Source organism: Pecten maximus, chromosome 6 (genome assembly GCF_902652985.1).
Source record: "Pecten maximus chromosome 6, xPecMax1.1, whole genome shotgun sequence".
NCBI classification, from domain to species: Eukaryota; Metazoa; Mollusca; class Bivalvia; order Pectinida; family Pectinidae; genus Pecten; species Pecten maximus.
In genome coordinates this window covers 27,790,670-27,814,153 of record NC_047020.1, presented here as the reverse complement: position 1 = coordinate 27,814,153, position 23,484 = coordinate 27,790,670, and the positions used below count along the sequence as shown (strand labels likewise).

The 23,484-nt window shown below is 35.3% G+C and overlaps 1 protein-coding gene across 1 annotated transcript; it reads right to left on the bottom strand.

The window, feature by feature from the left end:
* Positions 1–1,734: 1,734 nt before the first annotated feature.
* Positions 1,735–6,207, bottom strand: LOC117329437 (ganglioside GM2 activator-like). Its single transcript, XM_033887375.1, has 4 exons — positions 5,328–6,207; positions 4,999–5,163; positions 2,652–2,819; positions 1,735–2,061 (listed from the first exon to the last, which is right to left on the bottom strand). Exons 1-4 carry the CDS (start codon positions 5,499–5,501, stop codon positions 1,918–1,920), a joined length of 651 nt encoding a protein of 216 aa, XP_033743266.1. The 5' UTR covers positions 5,502–6,207; the 3' UTR covers positions 1,735–1,917.
* Between the last annotated feature and the right edge of the window lie 17,277 nt (positions 6,208–23,484).

Here is a 23,484-nt window from a genome sequence, read left to right as displayed (position 1 = left end):
AAACAACTGATTCAGATGGTCATGATTTGCCTTATTTTGCACCCAAAAAAATGCTTTACTTTTTGTTCCGCAAGCATAATTATTTTGCCGCGTTGTGTCAAAGTATTTCGATCATGTGACGATCACATTTCATGCTACTATGCGGTAAAATCGTAGAAAGCTTTATACGTATCAGATTAACACAATAAATAAGTTGTTGAATTTAAAAAAATCATCGAACATTTTTGTCATTGAAAACGGCATACGTTGTGAATAAAGCAGTCGTTTTTGACACTTTTGAAAAGAGATACGGGGAAATCAATTGCTCAAACACGAAATTATTGCTTAAATGATTGAAATCATACGCCTTCACTCCAAAGCAAGATTTTCATTGAAATCAGCACATATCACAAGACGTCGTGTCACGGTAATCGCGAATTTTCACTGTAAAATGCACGCTCCTTTTCATATGAGAATGTCGACAGACCTATTATTTCCATTCGACAGTTTATTGATTGAATACTAATTGACTTACAGTGTATTTAAGACGACACTTTATTACCGCGGATGCTTTGTTTACACTATGGTTATGAACTGACTTTGAGGATGAGAGGTCTAAAAAAATACCTGGGGACACAGGTATTCACCTCATGCAATGTAATTAGCCAGACCTATTGTCCAGGTGTCTCACACAGACATCTTACCTGAAGAATAACCTAATAAAACCCAGTCACGTCAGAAAAAAATAGGGGTTCTTATATATAAATAAGAACCGATTCTGGAACGCGAACAATCGGTAATCCGGACGGAATACCGGTGATATGGGGGTTGGTATCCCGAGGAGAAATTTGGTATCCGAATTACTATGAAATACCGCCAATTACGAGCCCTGGAATTTAGTAGCATTCCTGAATATGAATAATGTCATCAGTGTAGAACATGCGTATATATGTTTTCAAATCATTCAATGTAAATATTAGAAATTAATCTGTTTTCGCCTCACTAATCTGTTAAGGCTATTTCTCAGTTAACTTTTTATTTAAAGATAGTAACATTTCTGCTTTCCTTTCATATAGTGTTTACGTGTCCCATTTGAGATTGTGTGATTTTCGTGATATATGTCGATAATGCCTGAACAATTAACAACCCGGTTTCGAGAGATGCAGGTTGATGGGTTTTATCGTCAACCTCATTATCTCCATCAGAACTATTTTCTTGTGTGATATGTGTGATGCCTGTTGATATGTCTAGTGGTAGAGTTGTCACCACACCGATTCTCATTTGAGACTGTGACCTTACCCATATTTATCCTAAATTGATATATTTGATGAAAGTAGAAGACACTCGCCCTCCCGAAACACCTGGTCCAAGTTTGTAGCTTTTGTAAGGGTTCTTAATGCATATCAATACATTTTGTTCATTCCATTTGCTTAAAATTGATGCCTGGCCACATGTTTACGTTAATTTTTATCTTTTTTTTTTTTTACTCCATTTAAAAAAAACAACCCGCGCCATTGTGAACGAAATGCACCTTTATATAGACACATATAATACAAAGTATTCTTATGATTTTTCATATTGATACGAGTCCAAACTCTCTCCATTAAGAACTTATAAAGGAACACTTCTAGACTTTCAAAAATGACGTTTCAAGCTGTGTGTTATGTTTTGTTGTTGAATGAAATAAATTCATCCAATAGAAATGCTTGTTTTAAAGAAATCATTACCAAATCATTACTGAATAACACAACAACCTTAACATCATGAAAAACATTTTAATGCAAATGACAACAACTATTATAACAACTCGTCGGAAGGATTATGATTTATTAATAGCTGTGTCGTTATATGACATTACCTATCAACAAGTACAGGAACAATTTTGACCTAGTGATATCACCACAAGTGTCGACTGTACAAGAGATAGTTAAGGTCAGACTAGGTCTTGGCGACGGAGAGGTGCACATCGAGGCAACCCATAAACTTGCCATTGATCCTTATCTCTCCTCTGAGGTGATAATCGCCAGAGGGAAAGAAGAAAGATTCAGCATCAAATGGAGAGGGCGGCAATGTGTATGATTTCTGGTAAAGAAATAAAAACATACTGATATAGGATATGATACGATATAAAAATTCACCCCATTGTTTACCCCTTCTGTAGCTGTTAAAACATGTTCATTTCTGTAAATGTGCATTTTTGATTGATTCATATTACATAATAAAGATGTGCTACATATCCAACAGAGTAATTACATTCTTATACATTGCCATAAGTAACATAGTTTACTTCCTCCACACAATTGCAGCCTCTGATTTCATCGTTTGAATTTAAAGCGACTAAATTATCAATTAATCCGAAGTAATGCTATCGTGCTCCGACTCTATATTTTGAATGTAACTTTTAGTTTTATAAACGATCAATATAAGAATGCTGTAATTTTTTCATAAATATGTATTGTTAATTAGTTATTTGTCTTGATAATGAGTGACAAATCAGAAGTAGTGTGTGGAGATATAGCATCTCCAATGTTGTTTTTAGGTATATAGTACAATAATGTATGTATTTCGACAATAATTCATATTGATTGTGCAGTGTGATATTCGCTATACTACCAGATCAGGAAGCATATTATCATCAGGAGAAACATCAGCTCAAGAGAAACTTAAATTACCGCTTTAAATGGACAGTAACAGTTGATTCCGTTCTTTGTCAGTACATCAGGACAAGTCGCCCCTTCAAGGATATCACACAAATCGTCATACACACAGGAACCGAAATTGTCAATGCAAGGAATCTTGACATAGGTGGAGCCTACTCTCTTCTCGACTGTCAGGTTAGTCTGTAAACACATATATATTGAATATAACAAAATATCTATTACGAGACAAAAAAATATGTAATGGAAACCAAAACACATCGTTTATCGTATTTAGATGAAACAAATGAAACCGAAACCTAATTCTTACTCAAAATAGAAAGAACGATGGCAACATACGAACAAAAACAAATCTTTATTCCGATCCTTGACAAAGTACAGGGGGAATAACAACAGGCGTCCCGTAGGGTAGCCGTCTTCAATATTTACTGCTTTGTAAGTTTGTTAGATGGTGCTTCTTCCGTTTTGTTTTCACTATTTTCATTGTAAAGCAACAGTGAAAAATATTAAATAAATCGGGAAATTAAAAAAAAAACACCTAAATGTACATTTGACAGATTTATTTTTGTGAATGCCTTTAATTAAATGCAGCGACTAGTAAATGTTGTGGTTCAAAAAACGATTTGAAGTACATGTATGCACATACACGGAAGGAAAGCTATGAATAAATGAATATGAGCAGAACCAATGTTCAATTAAAGAAACTATGTTTTTTTTCTTAAGAAATCATAATTTAGAAACCATTTTTACTATAGAAACGACATCAGTGTCATTTGATTCAAGATTGTGGTTACCTCGCACTCAGGGTTGTTAAAATGTGTGTTTATGTCATTTGAGTAAGTAACCACATCAAGGATTGTAGCGGTGTGCTAGGTGTTGTTTATAAAAACAAAGTTAATCATGCATGCCTACTTGAATAATTTCAAAACGATGTGCTCCGAATATTTGTCCTCTTGGCCTAACTTGTTTCGAATTGTAAACACGTTTTTCTAACCTAAAAAAGCTTCTAAATAACCTTTCAACAATTAGTTTTTTTAAAAAGCAATTCTATTTTCCATTCAATTAGACGGATATCGTTATTTGAGGAGATACCACAAGTTTGAATTCTCCCGACGCGGAGAACTACTGTACACAGCCGAGCACACGTGTACAATAATTCGGTGTCGTTGAAAGATCTGAAGCCTCGCCTACTTTATAAGAGAACTGTCCAATGAAGGAACGGTTTAAATATATATATACATGTATGTACATTTGATGCTGATTGCAGTTGTTCTTTTGTTTTGTTTTGATTTAAACATCCTCGCACCAACCAGAGTCATATGAGGAAGGGTGTCCAGGAGACACCTAGAGTAAAAAACCAAAGCACAGAAAGACGGAGTAGTAAGGAAAGAAGAAAAGATTTAACGTCCAGGGTGTTGCATCGGAGGCAAAAATCTATTCTTGGCACTTCAATGTCACAAATAAAGAACACGGAAGAAATCTCCGATTCTTCAGGGGGCCTACGTTTATTCGCTATCTACGAACTATATGCAAGGGAATATATTGGGCCTTATTCTTGGACTCTCCAATGTCCTCTGTACATAAGGCAAAGGAGAAATCACCCCCGACCCTGCACAATTTTTCGCCCCTTATAATATGCAGTGAGATTCTTTCCCCGCCCCTGCACGCTCAACGTCTACAGGTAGAGTAGAACATTATGTAAATATACTAATGATAGGTTACCACTAATAAACATATTGAAAGTATTTAATCATACTGCAATGAACCATAACATTTTCACTGATTTTTTTTTTTTTTTTTTTTTGATTTTTTTTTTTTAATTTCACCGGTGAAATGTTGAAAACGGATGCTATACCCTCTGTCGACCATTAATAAAACATGTATTAAGTTCATAAAGGATATATATTTGCATTTCTGGAAGCACCTTTGCCTTTTTACACCGAACAAGTTTTATGATCTAGAACGAGACTATTGTAAACTTTCTACACGATGTCTCTCATGTGATCACATTCATGATAAAACATCACATGTGCGAGTTATTGTCAAATGACAAAGGACGAATGGAAAACTATTCAGCTTATAATGATTTAGTACTAGTTTCAGCTTGTTGACAGAAAGAGACAAGGGTAGAGATATTAATTATTTCGAATTGTACAAAGGATACGGAATATATTAACACCTTCTGATGCAAATCGAGAGTTTGATATTCTAGAACTAAAAATAATTGCATCATACATCTGCATCGCCCATCTATGGCACGCCAGTCACTCATGGATTACAAGTACTGTATATACACTGACACATGTTAATGACCTTCATGTGCAGTGCATGATCTATTTTTTTGATAGAGTTAACCGCCTACCTGAAGTGGTGAGTCCAAAGTCGTGTTGATTACTGCTGAAGCCCCAATCGTCATGGTTCCGGGAAACTTGAGTGGATCAGGAGAGACGGTTAAACTCTTAAAAGCTGCTCCCGTTCCTCCACAGTCCATCCACTGGAAAGCGGTCACCTTTGACCTTTTGTTTCCCTGCAGAAAATCAGTTGTAGTTCTATTTAATGAGATATACTACATAGGAAATATTATTCAACAGTAAGATAATGTTCATTGGCAGGTTTTTTTTCAATTTCTATCTTAAATTCCGGTTTTGTAATCTTTGTATTTTGGTGAAGCCGCGGGATTACCGTACTTACCCATTTCTTGAAAAAGCCTGCTGGTTGGAATCGTTCTGGTGTGACTGATTTGTAAAACAAGTCCATTACAAGATCAGTTTCATCTTCAAATTCCCTCTGTTCAAATTTCAAAACACTGGCTGTACTAATGTTAAGTACAGCCATGGCAGTCAGAAGTAAGACAAAGGTGTTCATGTTTCGTTTGCTTTAGCTAGAATGAATAGTGATCTCTAAATAAACCTATTTATTTGGTTGCATATCGAAACTTGTATATGCATGAATTCGGTGAGAGACTACTGTCCAATCTAGTAGATAGCTGTATATCAATGCTACTATCAAAACGTGACCTTTCAATCACAGATAACGATATCATCCTTGAGACGTGATGTGATAATATACTCTATTTAGATATGGGATTTGATTTGATAAAATGATTGTACAAAAGCCATGCGAGGTATCAGAGCTTCTTTCAATATAGATTGAGAGCTAGATATATTAGAGACGAAAATAAATTAAACTGTATCATATGGCTGTTTCATCTTTCATGACACCTCGGTGGTGCTTAAAGTCTTCATACCTCGGAGACGATCGAAACCCTCAAGACAGTTGTCAAAATACATGGTTTTTAAGGTGATATAATGATAATAATAATCGTGTGTTCTGTTGGGTGTAAGGAATTAGAGTTGTTCAGATGGGGTTTTTATTGTTTATATTGTTGAACACCCCATCAGCAGCTACGGTAATTTACCAGTGGGTTCAAACGTATTTTTGCTCAGTAGTTGCTCCTGTGATTTTGTTTATTCCCGGGATTGCCCAATAATTCCATGTTCTTTATTCAGATTTGGTTAGAGTGAAATTTAAATTGTATAAGATTTTACCTACAAACATGCTCAGCGACAGTAGCATTAATCTATCTACTCTAAACAACGGCATGTATGATTATTACGTTTTTAATTATAAAGCATTATATACTGATTAATAATTGATATATTATTTCAAAATGCAAAACATAATGTGTTTTTAAAGTAAAAAATAAAAGTAATGATAGCGAAGGCCTTTTTATTTTTTGTTGTTAAAATGTACGTTTTAATCTTTTGTTGATTAAAATGTATGTTTGCTTAAACAGAAAAACTTGCTAGAGTTGTGTCCCTTCTATCGATGTTACTGTTTTGAAATCAGAGCACAGACATACATTGAGATGAGTAATGTGCTGGGCACAATTTGTGGTGAGACTGTCATGCAGGAAAACCCAGGTACGATGAGTAACCGTGAAATATGATTGAGAATGTATTTATGCAACAGATATTTACAATTTCCATACAATACATAAAAAATAAGTGACGATTGCTTCGGCCTAGCTAGAATATCTCCCTTCCCGAAAACCGGCCCCTATAGTATATCTCAAAACTGATTATTGGTTTGGTTTGGTTTATTTTGTTTAACGTCCTATTAAGGACGGCCTCCCGTGCGTGCGACATGCATGCGTGTGGTGAGTGCGTATGTGTGTTTTGGGGGGCTGCGATATGTTCGTGTTAAGTCTCCTTGTGATAGGCCGGAACTTTTGCCGATTTATAGTGCTACATCACTGAAGCATACTGCCGAAGACACCCAGCAGGACACCCCGCCCGGTCAAATTATACTGACAACGGGCCAACCAGTCGTCCCACTCCTAATATGCTGAGCGCTAAGCAGGAGTAGCAACTACCATTTTAAAGACTCTGGTGTGTCTCGACTAGGGGACAGAACCCAAAGCCTTCCTCACAGCGGCGAACGCTCACTAAAGGCCAAAAGTGAGGCATTGTCAATGGAGACAATAGGAAGAAGAAAGTTGCTAAGAAAGAAGAGAATAGATAAGATCCCAAATTTAGTCGCCTCTTACGATCATGCAATGGGGGCAGCAGGTACAATTCTTACGCCCTACCTGCAGGGCAGTCAAAACTGATTAACCTCCGCATCCGAAATCCATGAAAGCTTGGTCTACGTCCCAAGACTGAGTACCTTTACGCTAGGTGCATATGAGATCATTTATTGGGTGTATTATTTCGTGTGTGGCGTCAACGTAGTAAAAGGCATTCACAGTAGCGCCATTTTAAACCAACCCGCTTGCCTTGGGTTGCATCTCGTATTCCCGAGGGAAGAAGTTTGGTTTGGTTTGGTTTATTTTGTTTAACGTCCTATTAACAGCTATGGTCATTTAAGGACGGCCTCCCGTGTGTGCGACATGAATGCGTGTGGTGAGTGCGTATGTGTGTTTTGGGAGGCTGCGGTATGTTCGTGTTAAGTCTCCTTGTGATAGGCCGGAACTTTTGCCGATTTATAGTGCTACCTCACTGAAGCATACTGCCGAAGACACCCAGCAGCACACCCCCACCCGGTCACATTATACTGACAACGGGCCAACCAGTCGTCCCACTCCTTGTATGCTGAGCGCTAAGCAGGAGCAGCAACTACCATTTTTAGAGACTCTGGTATGTCTCGGCCAGGGGACAGAACCCAAAGCCTTCCTCACAGAGGCGAACGCTCAACTAAAGGCCAAAAGTGAGGCATTGTCAAGGGAGACATTAGGAAGAATAAAGTTGTTCAGAAAGAAGAGAAAAGATAAGATCCCAAATTTAGTCGCCTCTTACGATCATGCAATGATCATCGTAGTTGAGCAGGGGTCGGAATAACCCCAGATAAGGGGGAAAATGATCCGACTATCTGCAGTACACTACCTTGGCTTCGGACACGGGGTAGACGAGTTGTGATATGGACCCTCTATCATTAATCTATTTACATGCTTCCAAAACAGCAGAGGCTTGGAGAGTATGCACTATGTATTCTTATGTGAATACTATTTTGTGTTTCCCTGGAATTTCCGCGCTGGACATCCGCGTCATTTCAGTGTCTCCTTGGACTTTGTGACGGGTTTGGGCAAAAATGGCAAATTAATAAAACATACATTGGAAAAGAAAACAAATCATCAAAACGGACAACGCAAAGACCGAAACGAGGACACCACACAAAAAAAAAATTTCCCGCGGTCCTTTGTGATGACCTCCACACAGAGCGACAAAATCAACGGCTTCGTTGTCGCTCCTGCTGTTAAGGAAGGACATCGAGGGATTTGCTGGAGATATTAAATCTAGTTTTGTCGCCATCGGGATCAGTGTAAAACACACACTTATCACTTCAGTATAGCAATGGGGGTTGTCAGGGGCCTGTTCTTTTATGCTGTTTTTAAATTTTTTAAATGTAATATTTCAATATATATCTTAATGGACCTGCTAATGTTAGTATAGGCCATGAAAGTCTTTGTCAATGCTCGTCTGAAAACAATATAATATCACTAGGTTCGTCTTTATTTCATAAACGAACAACACCGGTCCAACTGGTCCAACCGTTCGGACCACAAAAATGAAAACGGCCCGGGTGTCTAGCATTGTGCAATGCCGCCGATGAAAAAAACAATGGAATATTTCGAGTAGGAGAGCGATTCGGTCTCCGAGGCGAGACAGATGTTCAACAAAAAGAACAAACACCTACACTACCTGAAACCCTAACAGTCGGTCGTCACGAAAAGCGATGTAGACGGAAACGGTATGCCAGAATTGTGGTCATGAGGAACACAACGAACAAATTGACTACGACATCGCCATCAGGATGGAAGACCGCTCCCTCTTCTCGAGACTGTCCCAACTGGAGCCTTGAAAGGGATATGTTGCGGGTTAAATACACCAAGAGTGTCTCTTTCCTGGGAGCTATGAGAATAGTCGAGAGCGCCGACATACATGTAGCTGCACCCTCTTACTCACAGGTAATGCGGGTCAGGGTGCCGGTTGACAGTATCACGGTCAAAGATTCTTCTGTTCAGGTATCTGAAGACAGACTTGCGTGGAACTCAAAAGTCCCAGACATGGCTGGCCAATAGGATCTAAATATCCTCACAGGTGATCCATTTTACAACCAAAACCTACACCACCACCACCAACAGTGAATGTTTCCAAAACACCCTCTTCACTACAAAGTAAAAACAACGCTTGGCCTATCCAGGGCACCTATACGTTCGAAGTGATCCCGCCCCCTTACCTCTGTTCCCTGGTCTCTATTCATGTAAGAGACAACATCACAGAGATTAAATACCCAATTTAAAGAATAACTCAACAGCTGAAATTGCCAATGAATTTGCAAACATCATAAAAAAACTCATCTAACTCAAACCACTCCCAAAAACTCTAGTCTCTAAGGAAAACGAAAAAAAAGGGGGAAAGGCTAAATTTCAATTCTATCCTTAGTGTTGCTACCATATCATTATGGATATCCTTAGGTGTTAAACCTTTTTATGCAAACGTTGGATCACTGCTCTTTCACCGATTTTGTCCATTTTGCAAAAGCACTTGACTTGTTTACTTAAGAGGGCTACCTCGTCAATATAAACTAACCAAATGAGACAAGTCCTTGGGTACACGGCCCTATATAGTCAGAGAATAGTAGGGCTTGAACAGAACATCCTTGAGTACCTCCTTTAATAAGAGGCTCACAACATATCAATTATCACTCGTATGTTGCTATTTCCTGATATTCTAGCGACATAGACAATGCTTTTTGGCGTTACCACAGGCGCTTGCATAGAAAATGAGAATTTAAAAAAAAGTATATCAGTGGTATGTTTCCTGTGTAAAAGTGAAGGCCGAAACTCCGTCACGAGCGAAACGGCACCCCATCTCACTTCAATTGACTAAAAAAACACATTTATTCAAACTGACACGGTGACACTATATGCGACCGTCTTCAGGAAACGATCATCTTTAACCTACTTTGTCACTCAATACAAATTGTTACATCCAAAACACAATAATCCGTGAAAACATCGCCGAATTCCTCGCTCAGAACGCCATTTTTTTAAACTGTTCCCTCAGCTTGTCAAGATTCCTCATTTACATACAGAGTTAAAAGGTCATGCGTTTATATAATCGTCTGTCGTCAGGTGCATTTTTTGGGGTCATTTCCGCATGCATTTTGTCCGGAGAACGCTTCGGCTCGTTGAAGAGTTTCGTCTAATTGACGATTTTTTTGAAGAATTCGTCGAATGAACGATGATTTATAATCATAAATTATATATTATTTTGAACGTGTGAGTACCGTGCACCGAATATGTCAGTACACAGGGAAAGCAAACAAAGTCAAGAATGCCTATTCTGAAATCACATTCACGTAGTAGGCCTAGACATTTCATACTTGAAAATTAAAAAAAATAAAGATAAAAGGGAAATGGATTAGCATACTTTTGTCACAAAGGTAGAACAAAATGCTTTTTTATTGATTAACTTTTGTCAGTTTACTGAAATCAGGACGAACAAAAAGAAAAGCGTATCACGAATAAGACTGTCATCAGGTTACTGGAACGTATACATGTGTACCAACATTGCTTACTTCAGCCCTGTTCATTTTTTTCCACAAATTTTACAAATAGCATGTCGTCGTCAAATACGAAGATCATACTTCAGACTTGCCAAACGATTTGTACGTTGTGATCCATCATCTATTTTTCATCATTATATTATTTTCATGAGTCCCTCAGTGTTAGATTTAATATTTCCGAGAAATTCTTCGAGTTCCATCAACATTTTATGAGCACATACAAGACTCGGGACTTGCATATATATTTATCACTGTGTGATCGAAATATTGTGGATGAGTTTCATTTTATTTTGAACACTTTTTTATTCAAATTTTTGAAACCGTATTATTTGCTTACTTGATTTCGATTTTCATAAACTTGATATCATTTTGCCGCTTAGTGTCAACGCGAGTTCAACGCATTGTAAAGTATTCTTCGTAATACTGATTATCTATGTAATTCCACTTTACATCACATATATAATATATAAGTTATTGATGAATTACCTGATTAAGTATAATTGAGTGTGTACGCATCCAACGCTACATGTACTTCTAGCAATAATTGAGCTGGCTGAAGGGCTTACAGAATAAAGATACTGAATTGAAAAGAGAAAGAAAAGAGAATACTTTAGGGGTATTTCTAGTAGTTATTTTGTGTCAACGCCAGAATTTTAAAGTATTTAAGGCTAACGCCAGAACCCCCCAAACAAGACGTCAAAAATGATTTTGAACGCAGATCACACAAGTTAATATTTGTATCTAACATTTTGAATACCATTCTTGATAAGAGAAAATATTGATATCTAATATTGAAGTATAAAACTTTTTTTTTCAATTTGCGGATTATTTCAAAAACAAAACAAAATAAAACCTTAATCATCACATAGAAGTTTTGAAAATATCCGAGAGAAGCTCCAAAATTCTTACATCCATTATCATTCTGCGAAGTGCGGCACCATCTTTGAGATTTGAAGTGATCAGTATTTTGGTTGTTTCTGATTATTCTGATTATTCTGATTATTTTGTTAAACCTTCACTATTGCACAGACAATTTAATAATATTAACTTATCTTATCCCTTTATTCCCAATAATTTAGAAATTTTTCTTAAAAGCAAGAAAGGGTCAAAAGATTACTACAGCATTCTTTGTAGTAATAAAATCCTACCTACTGGTTAAAGGAAGTGGAACAACATATTTGAAATAGATGAAGAAACTTGGAGATATATATATTTGACCCCTTTTCGAATTACTAGAAGCTCAAAATTACTGTGGTTACAATATAGAATAAACCAGCACATATTAACAACAAATTCATATTTATTCAAAAACTGATACGCCATATTGCTTCTTTTGTAAAAAGGAAATAGAAACAATAACTCACATATTTTGGGAGTGCAGAGAAGTACAAATTTTTTTTGAACACTTTGAATTCTTGTTAGATGCATTATTGATTCCATTTTCTTTTAATAAACAAACCTTTATTTTTGGCATGCTTAACAACAAAAACATATACATATTATGCAACAGACAATCTGATTTTACTTATTATGAAACAATATATTTATAGATCAAGATGTTTAGAGCAAAACTTATCAGTAACGGCATTGAAATCCATTATCAAGGATAATTACAGTGTTCTGAAATATATTTGCATTGATAAAGGAAATAGGAGTTTAGAAAAATTTAATACTGATTGGAAAAAATGGAGTAAACTGATAGAAATAACACCCAACCCCTGACAGAAAAACAAAGATGAAATAAAATGTTTTATATGATTTTATTAATAATCTATTAAATTATTCATAAATAACTATGCATTTTACGTGCCTGCGTGCGTGTGCGGATGTGTTAAGTGAATGACAGTGTGTGTTTGCATGTAAGGAAGGATGTATGTGTTTTTTTAACTGATGATCAGTTAAAAAAAAGATACAAATTAACTTACATTTATAAATATGTTTAGTGTCTTCATTAATTAATCAATACAACAAATATTGATACCTGTAAATGATACTGATTATTTCTAATGATGTGGTGGTGATGATGTTAATGAGTAATTGATGGGTGTGGTGGGAATGAATCACAGATGGATGATGCTGAATCAATGACTGATAGTTGATTAATGAAAATGATGACTTATATTTATAAAGATGATATTGATGATTTATTGATGATGAGGATGAAGATGATGATGATGATGATGATGATGATGATGATGATGATGATGATGATGATGAATGGTGATTGATTTATGAAGATAATTTATTGATGATGATGATGATGATGAAGGTGAGAATTGAAGTTGATCAGAGTGAGAAAGATATTATTATAATGATACATGTATACATATTGAATGTATCTGGAAAATAAAAAAAGTTACAAACAAAAACAAAATTGTCAGTTTCAACCAATTTTATTGACATGGAGAAAAGTCAATAGGATTAGACATCAGGTATAGCCTATCTAACAATATCTGTTAGATATTTATAGTTTGGGAAGTAAAAATGATGGTGAAGGAAACCACGCGTTCGATACAGCAATACTTCTTTGGCAGAAGTGGGGATAAGATATGCCTGTTAAATTTAAAGTACGAAAACAAGATACGTAAACCTGCCCCTTTGAAACCCCACATCAAGATGATTTATTCACCATATTTGGTGAGTATTATGGTTCGACATGACGAATACGCTGAGGGAGTAAAAAGAATTTATGAATGGTGGATGTTATCACTGAATAAAATATAAATCCTTATTGAATTTACAACCCTACAAATATTTGATAGGACGAGACTCGATTGTCCGTTATCTGAAGTATCTGGTTATAGTGTATGTTGGCTTGTGAATACGATATTATCGTAATGCTGAATCAAGTTTTTGTGTTGTTGTTGCTTTTATTTATTTTTGGTTTTTGTTTTTTGTCTTTTTTTTTCAATTCCAATATACTAGTTAATTTACCATACACAACTATATCACCCCCGCAATAACTACTGTGCTAAAGTCTTGCCCACAGCAGGTCACTTTTACGCGGATAACGGCAATATAATATTGCCGTCCGATAATCATTTTTGAAAAAAATAATCACACCAGCAAGTAGAGTTATGATTCAATCTCGTTCTAACGGCACCATTCAAAGCAGCACTATCTAATGTAATGAAAGGGGAAATATCATGCACACAAAAACCAAATCCGCCTGTTAAAATATATTTCCGTGACAGTATTAATTACCTCTCACTACAGGACGAGGAAGACAATATGGTTAGGTGAGGCAACCTCGCCAGCCAAACACAAATTGTCTGAAACCGTTCTTGTATCTGAGAGGTTCATGTATATCTATCCACCAGGAGATATGATTTATCAATTATAAAACAAAAACAAAAATACGTATGAATGAATATGAATGAAAAGTTGTATGTCGAATAAATCTCCTCCTGCGCGAGGACACCAATTATATGTACTTTTATGTTTTGGACCAATAAAAATGATTTTGAACCTGAAAAAAAAATTAAGATTTTTTTTAAAAATTTAAGCGATTTAGACGTTTATTTCAATTATTACCATGATCAATTTTAAGTACGTTTTAAATACACTTTGGTGGTTATAATACAAACGAATTATAATATTGAAGTCGTATCATTGAAGTTTCACGTGCGTAATGTTCAACTTAGTCTTCAGCACAACCTTTTGTCCAGGACCTCTGCCAGGTTATTATTGAACTTCTACAACGTATGGTATATATCATACAGAGATAGTTGACTGGTATGCTACACACTAATTTTATTTAATTTTGTTATTTCGAAATGGTATTCGTCTTATCGACAAACTTTTAGTTTTATCGAAATACTATTTTGTTTTATCTGATCTTATCGAAAAAATAAATCGTTTTAACGAAACAATATTTCGTATTACTATTTCGATAAACGGAATTGCATTTTGATACTTCGAAATAATGAAATAACATGTATGTTGTATGTCAGTGAAGGGGCTCCTTATCATTATATGCGATAGCCTAATATTAATCTCGTTTATTGTATTATGTTCACACACAGAACAATAAATCATTTTTTAAATAAATCTGAACAACCACGTCCATGATAAACGACTGCGAAGTGTCGCACAATACTTGTTCAATATTCGGCTTTGACATGACCAGTATTTTTGAATGGTTAGAGAGAAAGAGTTCGTTTAATGTTTATTAGCCATATTTGTCCATTATTCGGCTTTTACCAAGATAGTTAATTTGATGCTTGGTGAGGAATATTAGACGTTCCTTTTATTGCAGTACAACCCCACCCATGCAAAATTGGTAAATAATTTACCTGCTGTATCTGTTTATCGTAGACTGCGGGACTGGTTCCTCCAATATCATGTGTTGAGGAGGACATTGGAGAAATTAAGAATAAAACACTCTGTATGCCTGTTTTTTAACCGTAGGAGGTGACAAATAAATGGACCGCCTACAAGGGACCACTTCCTTGTTTATATGAGTCATCGAAGATATACTCCCATTGTCGTGGAAACAATTGGGACATGTCTCTTTTCCATTCATTCATTTCTCAGTATGTGCCTTTTTGTTTTTGTTTTTTGTTGTTGTTTTTTTTTTGGGGGGGGGGGGGGGGGGGGGTCTAATGTCCCTGACTATTTATTCCATGTCACCAAATTGTGTTCTTTATTATGGTTCGACATGGCGAGATCATTGAGGGAGGGAATGGCATTTTCTGAATGGTAGATATCAACACTGGTTATAATAAAATCCATATTGAATTTACAACCATACAAATAATTGATGGGACAACGCTCGAATGTCCGCTATCTGAAGTGTTGGGTTACCGTGTGTGCTTGACTCATATACTACCGGTTTCGAATGCGGGTTAATGCTACGCCCCGTTCTACTGTGCATAAGTGTATATTCATGTAGATTGTGAATTGTTGTACTTTGTTGCAACGTATACATTCCGATGACGTCACAGTGTTTAAAGGTTCCGTGCTGAGTCTGCACTATCTAACACGAAGGCTTCATTCTATGTTTCCATTGTTTTAGTTTCCTTATGTTTAAAGTGATCAGATCTGATAAAACAACATCAATCAAAATTTGTAATTTTACGCAAACTGGCATGATGCGCTTACAATTTCATCTTTCACCTTATCAGTGCAATAGGACGGTGGTTTTACCCAAGTGCTCGTTTCTATGTGCCGACTCTGATGCTTCGAAACACAATAGCTCCAATAACGAAGCATGAACATTAACACTTGCTCTATAAACCATCCTAGAACACGCACTTATACCCAAATAAAATACTTATGAAACAAATACGAGCGTGAAGGTATTTTGTACGTGAACAACGAAAAGTGCAGAACATTCTTACGAAAATGTCAAACATCGTCAACATTAGAAAAAAAGTAGTCAATCAAATTGGCATTCCATGACATCAATTAATGCCAGTTTCTAGCACCTTCGAAAAGCTGTACGTGAATAAATAGGAAGATGTAAGAACTGTTCTCCATTTGTTAGGTACGATGGACAAGTGTAACATGTTTATTTGTACGAAAAAAATACGTTAATGGGGTATTCTGACCATATTTACAGACTAAGTGTTAATGTAGTCTTTCGTGCCGATCGCATTAGCTCTCGAGAACACGAGGACCAATGAAAACATTCAGATAAGGACGTTGGACAGCGAACATGGCAATCCGGTTGTGGAAACATACAGAACTGTCAGAGAAGTTATTTATGAACCTTAACCAACCAACGTTATCGTGATGCTTACATGTTATATCAAGTGTATTTTTGATTCCAATATATTGCGTTAATTTATCATATAGAACTACGTCACTCCCCGAAAAAGTACTGTATATATTAATTTGTCTTACCTGCAGTAGTTCGTCCAATCATTTTTTTATTAGATAAAGTCCAAAATCTTCAATAATTCAACTCCTGTAAAAATATCTAGGTGTTACCTCTTCCTCCAAACCTGAATACTAAATGGCCTATCTTAATCTATTGTAAGCTAGTTTTCCTTCGTCGTTGATAAAGAATACTGGATTACATTGTCCTCTCTAATCATTTTTGGAAAGTTAAGCACACAAATAATAACAGTTCATTCTATCAATACCATTCATCACTTTTTAATGTAATAAAAGAAAGATATACATACAGACAAAAACAAAATACGATATTTTAAGTTAAAATAAAAACAATCAAAGACAAGAGAACATCAGCATGGGGTGATTTAAATTCGTGACACACTATTAATATTTAATTGACTGCGACATATACGGCTTGAAAAGCAGTGATGTTACTACATGTATAAAGAAAGTGGTAATTAACGATACGGATATATACACTCCGAAGAATTGAAATAGGATCTAAGATATTTACGTTAATATATGTCGAATTCTAAAGGAAATGGCTCTTAAAGTGAATAAATGGATTTTAGAATTACCTTACAGTATTTTGTTTTCACTGTTATCAAAGTAATTAGGGAGATATTGGCAATTGTTTTTGCCAACCCATTATTATTGGGCCGATGACAATTACCTGGTGATTTACAACATTCAAAAGTCACATTTCACGCAATATAAAAAAAAATCAAGGTAAAACAATTTTGTTTTTCTTTGCAATTTATTTAATTATATCAATTAAAACGGATGGTGTTTTTATAACGAAATATCGTAGATAACATACATTTAGTCGTTAATACATGTTAAACATTGGCATATGCTGTGAAACTAATTTTGTCTTTAATGTTTCAAATTAACCATAAAGCAGATGAGGCGAGAAGAGTTGAGTTTATATGGTAAGGCAATCAAAACATAGAAAGATACAATTCAAATCAGGTTTCATACCATAGACGTTCCTACCAATACTTTATTAACGTTCAATATGGAACCCAGAGCGTCGGTGACCATTTCACCTGAGGGCGGGGGATATATGTTTCTACCTAAAAAGAGGAATCAAACCTGGTGGCAAATCAGCCGAGTTACCCATGAAATGAATGCCAACCACTAAGATGATATCTCGCGACCACTATATGACGAGTATAATGGATTGTACACAAGACACACGAGATAAACGCGTATATATAATACTATTATAGTACTAATTATATATATATAATAATATATATAATACGTAATATAAGTAGATCAAAAATAATTTATATTGCACAATACAACTGTTTCATCCTACGATTCGTCAGTGATGCTCTATGGATATGATGGGGGGGGGGGGGGGGGGGGGGAAAGCAAAACTCGAAACAATCAAAAGGTCAAATTCTTAATTTGGAGGTGCACAAGACCCATAATTCATCGAATTTTATTTTTTTTATCAATTAAATAATTATCAATATTGCATTTCAAACAAAAATTAAAACTTAGAATACACCCAATTAGAAATTTAGAACGTGTGTATGTCAAATAATTCGACAAACATTGTAAATCATGGAGTTATTGCCCTCTTTTGTTTATTGCCATTTATATATAGCCGATTTGATTTTTCGGATTTCCCTTCAGGTTTTATACACTTTTCGTCACTAAAAGATTCTAGCAGCTGCGTAATACAGTTTAATATTCACTCTTTGGGATATCCACGCATTTTTTTCTAATTTTTATTTATATTTAAGATGCATTTCTTCAAACATTTTAATTTAATTAATATCACGTCTAGTGTGAAAAGGGTTATAATATGACTGTTCATTGTAAGATCTGAGAAAGAAAGTTACCAGATAAAGAATGTAGCCTACATATAAAGACGGTTAATTCTAGTAAATTATAGGGACGTACATGACATAGAAAGGTTTTCCTAAAATTGGAAGGATTGTTCAAACGACAAATGTATAACATAAAATTAGTAAATAGAGCAACCGATAGAGTAAATGTCGAACACGTTCGCCTTTGGTTAACATCGCAAATAAAAGGAAATAAAGATAAATCTACTCACGATTTTAAGTTATCTTTTAAACGGGAGAATTATCATACATATCTAGAGTTTCCGAAATCAGCCAATTCGATCCATGGGGTGTTGATACCGTATCATCCCTATTTTGCAGTGGGTTGAGCTCTTGATGTATCAACATCAACTAGTATACGTAGCCATAGGTCGCACCTTTACTGTGTGCATACAATACAGTATTTCCGTTACAAAGTACAATATATAACTCTGTGTGAAAGACCAATGGCAGGTAACTTGATGTTTGGTATTGACTCTTAATACTATGCATTGTCCATAAAGCCATAGATTCCTGGAAAAATACTGTTTATTCCATACCACATTCCCACTACTAACTATTGATAAATTGCCCACACAGGCATTTTACTGACTATTTAAGATGTACTTTTTACCGAGATGTGTAAACATTATTCAAAGTTTTTACCTTGATGTCATAGATAGGAACCTGGAAGGACAATGTTTATGATCACTGGTGTGAAATGTCGACTAGCCATCGTCTTGTTTCTGGCCGTCACTATGTTGGTGAAAGCACGTAAGTATATTTTGATATGCTTATTAACTCAAGAACGAGTTTGTACACTTATAAAATATTTCAACTTTTTACAAGTTCAACTTTATCGCGCCAGACACGTGCACGCTCCCGAGATTTCATATTTGACATATTGACTTTAGATAATCTGAACTGAAACGGACAACTTCAAAAAAGTTAGTGGTCGAACCAAACAGTGCCGAGAAAAGAAAAATAGCAAAACACGACTGTCTTAATTCACATTTTCTATCATCATAAAGCATGCATGTGGAATATATATATATGAAATATATAGGGTCTAGTAATAACGACGGTATAATCTAATATAGGTACTGGATCCTAACAACCAAATGTTCGTTGGATGCGTATTACTAGAAATAGATAATTGTCAAGTAGTAATAACGACAGTACAGACAAGTAAATTGTCGAATTTTCGAGGCAATCTGCCCCTTTATCAAGACACGGGTAAATTACAAACGATCACATAGAGATATAGAACATGGAACAGTTACACAAATAAAGTGCATGTGCAATTATCGCAATATTTCAAAAATTCGACAAAAACTGTAACGATATGAGGTATGAGTAATGAATAATTCAAAGGTTTAGGTAAATTGTCATGTGGTGTTACATAGAACAATTTGATTATAGAAGTTGTACGCGTAACAGATTAGGTTAATATTATCATAGCACGTCAGTCTCAACATAAAACTGAATGGTAGAAAATTGTTTATGATAAAAAGTTTGTTGACATACGTATGTTCTGCTGAGTTTAATTCTTTAATACCATAACTAAATATATATATATTTTAAAACAAAAGTGAAACATATTTCCCCATGATTACCGTATTTTTACGCAAACTTTTGGAAAGGTACCTTTGATGAAATTACCTTAAAATTAATTCCAATTCCATGCATATTCCATTGTTCCATTAAAACGTATCACAGTGCACGAAAATCTCAGAAAGCACTTAATACTAACTTCGCAAGTCAATTATGTTCAATACGATACTCTATCGGAGCAAACCACTTGAATATTTAACAATGTAGTATTTAATCTGGCTATAGAACATCAAAATCAAGATTTAAGTTCTGGTTATACGTTCCAGCTATTTGTGAAATCGAAATTAAATGCTGCGTGTTAATGTTAGAAATAACTACGATGTAATGCATGCTGTACTTATATTAAAGTTATGATGTAATTTTATTTTGTCAAACATTACTAAGCTTTTCATGTTACACTAGTATACAGAATTGATATATCACTCTCGTTCACTCTCGTGCCTTAGTGTTATACATGTGTATAACAGCAAAACACGACAGTATTTTGCTATGATGGTGTTAATATCTGATATCCATTTCCGACGATAGAGTTAAGGAAACCAAGCTATCTATGACATTGGCATATGCATGCAAATAAATGTCTACGACAGTTTTTCCGCCGTTAATTTAAACAAGAAATATCTTTAAAAAGATAAACGGCATAGTTTTAATGCTGGTGGTTATTATGTAAAACTGCTGGTGAAATAAATTAACGAACTAGTTAATAAATGCGCAGTTTCAGCACGGATAACAAAATTATAACAGTTTGAATCATTTTTGGTGATAATAAGACTGCATTTGAATCAGGAATATGATTTTATTAATGTATCATTTGAAAGATACATCCACTTATTCAGCTTGCATTCGATCTTAATTTTGTTTCGTCTTTAACTGAAAGTCTGCATTTTGCATTTACCGCTAAATTGACCAATCACATACTTCATCTTGACCAGTAACGCCACCTGTCGCGTCATATCCGGGAGCAAAAGAAAAATATAAGGCTATGTCGAAAAAAGATGTAATATCATTCAGTTATGTTCTCGGAATCACCAGTCTTTCTGCCTCATTATTATCTAAACTAAGTTACTAAATGGTAGGTAGTATTTGAAAATTGAATATCAAATAAATAACTTTTTCGAAGATCGTATGTCCCTGTTTAGGATAAGTTTTTTAGTTACCATCCAAAATTTACCATTTTTATGGGACGAATTTTAAGCATCGAAAACATCGATAGTGAAACCACTGCAAGTATCAAAAGGAATATATAGCATGCTCGTGTGACATAACCGGTGTTCCTTTCATTACAGAAAGCGATGAGGAGGCTTTGGACAATTTTAGAATATGTGAGACAAAGCGATCGGAAATTCATCGGCAAAAAATCAGACTGAGGAAGCAAAATGTGGATTTACGTAAAGTTACGTGTTTGTTGTGCATGTTCAGAAGAGCTCTGGCCTTCGACATCTGTGGAGTCCTTTGCCCGACTATACATCATAGTAGGTAACGTACGCCCGTTACTAATGAACTATTTGGTCGCCAAAATAACGAAAACTACAAACTGCAGGAAGGAACCTGTTTAGTGAAATTGTGAAACTGGAATAGGCAATTAAATATTGCTAAGTAACAAATCAACACTCATGCCAATATCTGCTTGGGATTGACCTCGAGAAATAATCTCAGCCTCAGGAATGACAAGTGATGACTGCCTGTCGTTTTAATACCTACATATCGCATTACTACTTCTTTGTCAACATATCATTGCAATCAAATATCTCTCGATAACACATTAGAATTATCATTTCTTGATAAATAAATATATATTTTTGCCACAAAAGCAATTATTTGTTCAACTCTTTGTTTATTATTACCACCATGAATTATAATATTATCTTAAAATATACTACTATACCATAAACGGGTATTCGTCTTGAACGGGTATTCGTCTTGTCGGGTGTTATATAACTTTTTGTTGACACAATCATACAGTATGCATGCCTCTGTGTTACAAACCCTTTGTTGACAATGATATTCCATTTTTCTATCTATCATACTGTTAAAACTGTTACACTATATCATTTTGTTTTAATAAAAGTGACGTCATTTTCCCGTCCACTACTTGACCGTCTAATTGTTCCGTTCATCTTCTCTCAATTCTAAAATGGAGGGTTCTTAATTTAAGGCTTTTCTCTACAAGGCATTGTTCCTCTGTCACTTATATTTAAAGTATATCTTGTGCCCAATAAACAGCTTCATCAAAAACATATGTTATAAGGAAGGAATTCTCTGGTACCAGTACCTCATATAGCGATGCCAATTAAGTTGTGTCAGTTATTAACACTACAAGAAAAATTTTAAACAAAGATTTGGAGGATTTGTTCGGACATTCACAAGAGATGGTCTACAATCGTTACAAAACAAGTTGTTATGGGATTCTTATATGTAAAATAAAAAATCACATCAGACAAAGTGTTCTTTTTCTTCTTTTTATCTTGGGGTGCAATGTATCTAAATTAAAGTTATATGTTTACTTCCCTTCATCACCCCGAGGGTTGAGCTACCCCTTTCTTGCCCCCCAAGGAGATGAATGCCTATTTTTGTTTATCTTACCCTGTTTAACCTCTTATGTATCTAATATTGACGTTGCGTCAATTCAAGGAAATGTGATGTGATTGAATTGTCGACGTGACGTCACTGTATTACTAGTATACATAGCCATAGGTCGCCCCTTTCCTGTGTGCATACAATGGAGTATTTACGTTACAAAGTGTAATGTATACCTCTGTGTGAAAGACCAATGGCAGGTAACTTGATGTTTGGTATCGACTCTTAATACTACCCATTGTCCATAAAGCCATAGATACCTGGGAAAACACTGTTTATTCCATACCACATTCCCACTACTAACTATTGATCAATTGCCCACACAGGCATTTTACTGACTATTTAAGATGTACTTTTTACCGAGATGTGTAAACATTATTCAAAGTTTTTCCCTTGATGTCATAGTCATAGATAGGAACCTGGAAGGACAATGTATATGATCACTGGTGTGAAATGTCGACTAGCCATCGTCTTGTTTCTGGCCGTCACTATGTTGGTGAAAGCACGTAAGTATATTTTGATATACTTATTAACTCAAGAACGAGCTTGTACACTTATAAAATGTTTAACTTTTTACAAGTTCAACTTTATCGCGCCAGACACGCTCCCGAGATTTCATATTTGACATATTGACTTTAGATAATCTGAACTGAAACGGACAACTTCAAAAAAGTTAGTGGTCGAACCAAACAGTGCCGAGATAAGAAAAGTAGCAAAACACGGCTATCTTAATTCACATTGTCTATCATCATAAAGCATGCATGTGGAATATATATATATGAAATATATAGGGTCTAGTAATAACGACGGTATAATCTAATACATATACTGGATCCCAACAAACAAATGTTCGTTGGATGCGTATTACTAGAAATAGATAATTGTCAAGTAGTAATAACGACAGT